The sequence below is a fragment of the Dermochelys coriacea genome, chromosome 27 (assembly GCF_009764565.3).
Source record: "Dermochelys coriacea isolate rDerCor1 chromosome 27, rDerCor1.pri.v4, whole genome shotgun sequence".
Classification (NCBI taxonomy): domain Eukaryota; kingdom Metazoa; phylum Chordata; order Testudines; family Dermochelyidae; genus Dermochelys; species Dermochelys coriacea.
Window position 1 is genome coordinate 9,745,784 of NC_050094.1, and position 8,342 is coordinate 9,754,125.

Sequence of the window (8,342 nt, forward strand, 5' to 3'; positions counted from 1 at the left end):
TTCACCACTTACCTACCCAAGTTCCAGGACAAACGTGTTAATTTCTCATTGTCGCTCATGAAGCAGGGGAGTAAAGAGAACAGGCCAAGGGCAAAGTGACTGAGTAGGGCTAAGTCTATGGAGTGTGCCTATGGCAGCAAATACTACAGCCAGCTGTTTGGAAGATTCCTTCTCCCTTTTTTGCCATTCCCACACTCAGCTGGGAAGTGTGTGATTAATTCCCCTCCCTCAACACCCAGCTGCTCTCTGAGGAGACTTTAAATGGCCCAGAGATCATTATTTTTGTCAGCCGTTTAGCAGCTGGCAACAAGGTGGAGAGCCAGCACCATAAACCACCCATGATTCGCTATCCCCACTTTCAGAGTAGCAGCCGTGTTTAGTCTGTATTCGCAAAAAGAAAAGGAGGACTTGTGGCACCTTAGAGACTAACAAATTTATTTGAGCATAAGCTTTCATGAGCTACAGCTCACTTCTTATGCTCAAATAAATGTTAGTCTCTAAGGTGCCACAAGTACTCCTTTTCTTTATCCCCACTTTGGAAACCTCGCCTTAAAACAAAAAAAATACAAAGGGTATTGCAGGTACATTAACTCCCTCCTTTCCAGGCATGTTGCTGGTACATTTCAGCTATATTTAAGCAGGGGCAAGCCGGCAACTGACGTTTCCACCCATCCACTACAGCCAGGGGAGACACAAGCTTTTAGAACTCTTTATTAAAAGTGTGCACCTTTATCTAAGAAGTGAGGGAGCTGGGATGCAGAGAGGCCCGAGCAACAGCACGCAGCAGAGGACCTGCTCACTAATGCTCTCAACAGCACCTGGCATTAGAGGGGACCAAGTTCAATGAGCCTCCCTTTCTACTTCCAATGTGCTGTGAGACATCAGCGAGGCGGGTCCCCACAGCGCATTCAGAGCAGGGGTTGCCCACCAAAATTCCATGAGGCAAGGCCCTGGCGGGGGCTTAAAGGCAGAGCTGCCTTTCTTTCACTCCAAACCTCAAGGCAATCAGCTGCCATTTTTTTAGTAAAGAATCAAGGGAGGCAAAGCAGAAGCTTCATAGTAGCAGCCGTGTTAGTCTGTATTCGCAAAAAGAAAAGGAGGACTTGTGGCACCTTAGAGACTAACAAATTTATTAGAGCATAAGCTTTCGTGAGCTACAGCTCATCCGATGAAGCGAGCTGTAGCTCACGAAAGCTTATGCTCTAATAAATTTGTTAGTCTCTAAGGTGCCACAAGCAGAAGCTGCAGCTCTGCTGACATTTGCATTTTGGGGACAAAGCTCAGAATACCCCAAGCAGCAACCTGCCAGGGTACTACATGGCTCTGTATCATTACACAGCAGGAAACAAGGGGCTATTCCTGTGCACTTGAGCCTGGATCCACTGGCTCTGGCTTATACAACTTAGTTTCTTTGCCAAAGCTCATTGCAAAACATCCTCTTATCTCCCAACCATCTTCCCCAGTTATTTTTCCATTTCTCGTGTCTCTGCCTGTCTAGGCTGCTGCCGGCCGCTCTGCCATCACGCTTTGTGCCGATGGCGTTCCACGCACCCATGTTAATCTCTAGCCCAGCCCTGCAAGGCAGGGAAGCGCTGTGCCTGCTTTCCAAATTGAGAAACTAGACTTGCCCAAGGTCACCAAGTGACACTGGCGGAGCTGAGATTCGATCTCTTGCCCATTGCTACTTCCATGCTTGGGCAGCACTGTCCCTGTTGGTGGGGAAAAGGCCAGACCCACAAGAGCCTGCTCAGCACCTTCTAAGCTACTGCAGGAGTCATGAGCATGGAAGCCTTGGAGCAGCCCTGAGCATTGGGAATCTCCAAGCACTCCACACGCCTACCTCGGACTCCCTTCCCAGCTAGTCAACAGCATTTTGCTGCTCAGCCGCATTCGTTCTGATGAGTGGGAGGGACTGGCTGCAGGCTCCCTGGGGATCCCAGAAGAGGATCCTCTGATCATGGTGCATGTGCAGGGGGTGGAAATAAAAGAGCTGAGAATAATCAAAGCCTCAAGCAAAGGGATTCCAGGTTAAAGGCTTCAAGCCTGGTCCCCAGTGGTAAGCAATGGAAAAACTCCCATTGAGCCCTGGGGGACTAAAATTTGACCTGAAAGCAGTGTCAAAGCAGGGCACTTTCTTGGGCCTCCAAAGCTGCTCCTGATAAGTCTTGGATTCGGAGCGCTACCTTTCCCTGTTGCTGTCTGCCAGGAATGTGAGTCTGTCTGTGCCCCAGCGCAGGAGGGGGAATGGGGAATCTATAATCTGATCAATCTGGATCGTAAATGCATAGTGATAAATTCTGTAGCCGGGGCAGTGGAGGTGGCCTCCCTGGTTTGGCAGAGAGAATGGACTCCATTAACCGTGAAGGAGGAAAACCTCTGCTGGTCCTTAGTGGTGTCATCTCCTGCATCCACACAGGGTCAGCAGCAGAAAGGTTCCACATAGTTGCCTGGGAAGAACCCCTCTGCCTCGCTGGTCACGCCCTCGCACCAACCATCCGAGTACTTCCGGGTCATGTAAATGATGGCCCCTTCTGGGAATGAGAGCTCGTTCTCCTTTTGCTGAGTGTAGGGGTAGAGGGTCACCACTGAAAGGGGAAGGAGGAGCTCAGAATGGGAAAGAAGGAAGGAAACAGAGCCAGGATCATTGTGAAAATACATGGGTGGGGGCTGTAAGCCTGCACCCCGTCAGAAAGCACAGCCCGGGCTGCAAGTCAGCCAAAAGGGGCTGGGGGAGAAGGGGAGAGGGTGGGAGCAGGTCAGTTTAATTCAGGACTTCCTCCGCAATGGGGTTTCCTGACCCGAAGCTGATTTGGGGGGAAGCTGTGAAAGGAGAGAGATGCTCAACCTTGCAGTGGCAGAGACAGGCTCCAGAACTACAAATCATTAGCCCCAGTGCAGCATTTTTCATGTGCAGAACCCCCTCACAGATAGAGAAACTGAAGTAGCAGAGGCTGTGGGGGAGGGGGTTTTCCCCAAGTCCACACCCAGCAGGATAGTGGCAGAACTGGGAAGGTCACCTAAGTCCCAGCCCTACCTACAAGACCATGCTTCCCACTCTATCCAACAGGTGATGGCTCCCTAATTGACCACAGCTCTTCATCTGCTTATGCTCAGAAGCACGGGGGAGGCTGGAGGGGTATTAGCCCTTTGATCCCTTTACAAGAGATGAGCTAGGTCGCAGGCTACAATGTAACATGCCACTAGGCTATCAGCGCCCAAGGAATCTAATCAATAAATGAGACCAGGTGGTCAGCTGGTGAGCTGTAGCCCCCGTCCCATTCACATAGCTTGGCCCACCCCGTTGCTGCAACCAAATGAAGCGGGGAGAGTGACCGGGGGACAAGATACCTTTCTCCAAGTAGCTGTCTGGCACCCACGCAGGTTCCTCTGTACCCAGGGGGGGAGGAGGAGGAGGGGCAAAATCTTCAAACTCTGTCAAGCTTGGCAGAGGCGGAGGGGGGGGCTCCAGGAAGTCGGCACCTGCAGAAAAATCCCCAAAGAATCACGAGGGGGATGAAGTCCTGATCACAAAACAGAGGTCAAGCGTTGCCAGCCATGGTTATTTTTATCCCAAGTGTCCTGGTGCTCGGTGGCTGTCTAGAAGCCCCGCCACCTGGCATCATCTTAACCAGGACACACAGCTTTCATTTTAAAAAAATGGTGATTCGTGGCGGTGGAGAACAGCTTGACAGCAGGGCCGCTTCAGCCTCCAACGCCAGAAATCAGAATGAACCCAAATGGGATTGTTTTTAAGCTTATCAATTTGTGGGAGCCTGATTCATGATTTAGAAAAAAGCACCATACTTGGGGCTGGGCACTGTGTGACTGGAGCAAACAGTTAGGGAAGCCTCCTCCAGTGAATATCTGTTTTTCCGCCATAGAATAACTTCACTGGGGGTGCAACTGACCCTTATACAGAAAGCCAGCACATGGGCTACGTGCTGCATAGGTCCCACTTAAGCCTCCTCTGTTAAGTGGTGAATGCACCTTATACAGCAGACAATTTCACCCTGTAAGTGGAGATTTGCTAAGGTCCTGGGGGCAACAGCTGAACCCAGAGATTTGGACAAAATTTGTGTTCAACAAGTAATGGTGGTTTTTTTCCAAACCAAAAAAATGTTTGAGGGGTTTTTTTGGGGGGGGGGTTCAAATAAAACAAAACAAAAAAAGAACTTTCAGAGTCTTCCCACCCTTTTTGTTACTGAATACAATCAAATAAGTGATATCTAGGTTGATTTTATTCTATTTTCTCCCACTTCTTTTTTTTCTTCTTCATTTTGCCACTCAACTTTTACAGAACTTCCTCAGCTGGGGGAAGGTTATTGCATGGCCAAAGGAAAAATGAAACTCAAACTCTGCCACTTTTATGTGGAAAAGCTGGGGCCATTTCAAAAAGTTACAGACCGCAGTTTTGGGGGTTCATTTGCCCCTTATGCCATGCTGTCACTTTCAAAAACGGCCCCAACTTTGGAAAAGGTTATAGAGTCACAATGATGATAAAACCTGGAGCTCCACTCATTTCATTGCACGCAGTGGCCAAAAGAGGTGGGCATGGGGAAACCATTACATTCTGACAATTCACAATTTTTCAGACACTTCTGTGGAAAAAAATGTAACCGAAAAACCAGCTTTGATGCAAAATGGAAACAACTTCCACATTTCATCTTTTTCCCCAAAAAATTGTTTTCTATCTTCTTTCAACCAGTTCTGCCTGTAACAACCCAGTGCTATGCTTGGGCACTGATGGTGCAAAGTTCCCAGCATGGCTCAGCGTAGGGATACCACGCTAGTTGCTAGCTGATAGGGAGCATTCGGCCTGAGGATAAGCTGTGTCAAACACAAGCCTCACCTGGCATGGAGAATGGTGGCGGGACATCTGGGAGCGGCATCTCAAAACCGATGAGTGAAGATTCGGGCATGTCTACAGGAGGCAGAGGGGGAGGAGGAGGCATTGTGTCTATGTCCAATGGAGGAGGCAGTGAGGACGGCATAGGTTGTGCGATAGGCACCTTGGCATTGATGTTGCCAGCTGCTCCACTGGAACTGTTGTGGGTATAAATGAGAGAGTGACAGAATCGTATGTAACCATACTTAAGGAGTGAATGCCAGGAGTTGGCAAACTATGGCCCACGTGCCGCATCCAGCCCATCAGATGTTTTAATCTGACTCTCAAGCTCCAGCTGGGGAGCGGGGGTGGGGGCTCGCCCTGCTCCACGTGTGTCGTGACTCCGTGCAGCTCCCAGAAGCAGCAGCATGTCCCCCCTCTGGCTCCTACACGTAGGAGCAGCTGGGGGCTCCGCATGCTGCCCCCGCCCCAAGCACTGCCAGGAACCACGGCAATGGGAGCTGCAGAGGCGGCACCTGCCAAAGGGGCAATGTGCAGAGCCGCCTGGCCGGTGCCGCACCTCCATGTAAGAGCTGGAAGGGGAATGTGCTGCTACTTCCGGGAGCTGTTTGAGGTAAGTGCTGCTCAGAGCCTGGACCCCGACCTCCTCCTGTGCCCCAGAGGCTGATCCCCCTCCCACCCTCTGAACCCCTCGGTCCCAGCCTGGAGCACCCTCCTGCACCCCAAACCCCTCATCCCCAGCCCCACCCCAGAACCCACATCCCCAGCCGGACCCCTCACCCTCCCGCACCCCAACCCTCTGCCCCAGCCCAGAGCCCCACCTGCACCCTGAACTCCTCATTTCTGGCCCCACCCTAGAGCCCACACCCCCAGCCGGAGCCCTCACACAAGCTACCTGAGGGATGTTAAAGATGATGTGGAGGACGCTGCTGACAGTTTGCCTTCCGGAACCACAGGCAGTTGAATGGGTTCTGGGATACGATGGTTTTTCCTGCAGTCAGGACAGACATAGAATACACCATCAGATCCCCAGTGCATCTTGAGGAAGAAACTTATTGCCCTTTCTCTGCTGAATGCGAGGCGTTTTTATTCTGAATTTGGCCTGAAAGTCTCAATGCCAGAATTGCGGTGATTCAGTGTTAGATTGTCATGATGGTATAAAGAGAATCAGTGTGAAGCAGTGGGCAGATTACTAGACTGGGACCCAGGAGACCTAGGTCCTATTCCCAGCTCTGGCACTGACCTGCTGGGTGACCTTGGGCAAGTCACTTCCCCCCTCTGTTTTCCCCTCGCACTTTTTGCCTGTCTAGTCTACTGGGGCAGGGACTGTGTCTCGCTATGTGCTTGTACAGTCCCAAGCACAAAGGGGTCCCGTGCTGCCCATAACAGAAACAGTAACAGCAAATGGCCTTTTGCATAGAGCAGGGCCCCGCACAACCAGACAGCCAATGAAAAAAACAAACCGGCTTCCCAGAGATGAAAATCTTCGCCTTAGATTAAAACTACTCCATGCGCTTTCAGCCTGACAAATTGAGGCCCTTTGTTCACCTTATCCCAAGTCCAGCAAAGGCAAGGGCAAAACCACCTTTCCCTTCCCCTGGACTCCATCTGTGTGCCTCACCCTGACACCCACACCCTGCGGACACCAGGAAATTGGCTGATGACCGTTTTCTGCAACAAGCACCAACTTCATGGCATTGATAGGGCTCTGGAGGGCCTGAGAAGGGAGGTCAGTCTCCAGCCCCATTCAATATGTTGGGTGTCTTAAAGGCAGTGGACTATATTCATGAAGAATCCTAGGTGCTGAGGGAACTTTCACTGCAGAAACATAGGTGCCAAGAAATGCTCGTCACTTCCAGAGTGCGGGGGCAGTTGGGCATGGGTTTGTGAATCCCTGATTCTGGGATTTAGGTGCCTAAATTGACAGGAAGGTGCCTAAGACCTTTTGTGAATGTAGCCCAGCGTGTCCTTTATAAACAGTTCTTCCCCCAATCGCTACAGCTGCACTAATGACCCTACAGGGCACAGCTGGAGGAAGATTTTCCGATGTTTGGAAATACTGATTTGGTAAAAATCAAAATGTTGCTCTGGGGACCTTCTGCTGTTGTCTGCATTTCCAAGAGAAAATTATTGAAACCTTTTTGTTTTGATGCAGTTGAAACATTTCATCTTGTATCTGATAATGTATGTTATAGTTACTCTGTAATCTCCTACACAAAACATTTTAATAAGGTCTAAATGGAATTTTTCCCCAAATGAAATATTCTGGAATATCATCTCTCAAAAGAGTCCAAGGTTTCTACTTTATCATCCCAATGCAGAATGAAACTAAATTTTGAAATCTCAGCATTTCCCCTGGAACAGGAATACAAATAATACTACTTTCATTTTTGACCAGCTCTGCTGCAAGGCTTGTGGCTATGTCTGGACTAGTATTATTTTGGTTACACTCTAGTCAGGGCACATTTATAAATGGCTTACAAATGCTTATAAAGGGTTAATAAATTATTTGTGGATGCCATAAGCGTGTTACTGACATGAGAAGAATCTGTTATAGATCAGCATATGCAGACCAGTAGGTGTTACAGAGGGTGATAAGCGATGGCTAAAAGCAACCTCCTGACCTACTGGATCCTACAACAAATGATCAACCATTTAGTAAAGCATCTATTGATTTTTAATTAACCCTTTCTAGATCATTTATAAATAGAACCTTACTGTGAAAAGCATGACCATTTTTTGCATAAGGGGCAGTCTCAGGCAGATGTTGGACTTTCGGGAGCTGATCTGAAAGGTTTATTTTCCAGTGGGGAGGGGGGAACCTTGCCACCTCTTTATTAGGCTTGTGTCTCATTTAGGACAGGATGGCGGGTGGAAAGTAGGGCAGTGGGACTGCCAGGCATCAAGTGCAAGAGAGTGGTGCCATCTCACCCCAGGGTGCCTGTAGACTGTCCAGATAATGTCTTGGATCCTTTCCGAGTCAAGGTTCCCGTTCGTGACAACTGTGTGCTCTGGTCCTACAGCCAGGGAAGAGGAGAGAAAGAATCAGTGGCCGCCAAGAGAGAACAAACCCTGAGAAGCTTGTTTACAAAGACTCGCCAACCCGGGGGGTTTCCCACAGAGAGGCACAGTTGTATGTGGCCAAGATCATTCTGATTCTTAAGCCTTGTTGAAACTAGGGATATTTGCACTGGATAACAGTGCAAACCCATAACACAGACACACTGCACGGGCGCAAAACATGGAAATTTTTCCAGTGCAACTAGCCCAGGTAGTTTACCAGTTGCAGTGATATAACTGTGGCAGTGCAAAAAACCCTCCAGTGCTGCCAGGGCCCTGAGAGAGAAGTGAATTAATTTGTGCCAGAGCGCTTGCAACAATCTCCACTTCTAGATTACACAGACAACAAGGCCTTGCTGATGTAAGCCAGATCTGAATGAATTCTCCCCTGACAGCTAGCTGGGAGAGGGAAAGACTTCAGGAGCAAACTGTATTT

General features: G+C 49.4%; 1 protein-coding gene across 4 annotated transcripts in view; it reads right to left on the minus strand.

Annotated features, from left to right (window-relative positions):
- Positions 1-2,005: 2,005 nt before the first annotated feature.
- ABI3 (ABI family member 3) overlaps positions 2,006-8,342 on the minus strand; it is a 30,652-nt gene continuing 24,315 nt past the window's right edge. For all 4 annotated transcript variants that reach the window (XM_043503310.1, XM_043503308.1, XM_043503311.1 and 1 more), the window contains 5 exons: positions 7,778-7,863; positions 5,742-5,837; positions 4,850-5,043; positions 3,349-3,480; positions 2,006-2,585 (listed from right to left, as the gene is read on the minus strand). In XM_043503310.1, coding sequence (XP_043359245.1) covers positions 2,419-2,585; positions 3,349-3,480; positions 4,850-5,043; positions 5,742-5,837; positions 7,778-7,863 — 675 coding nt within the window. In that variant the 3' untranslated portion in view covers positions 2,006-2,418. The remainder of the gene's footprint in view (positions 2,586-3,348; positions 3,481-4,849; positions 5,044-5,741; positions 5,838-7,777; positions 7,864-8,342) is intronic.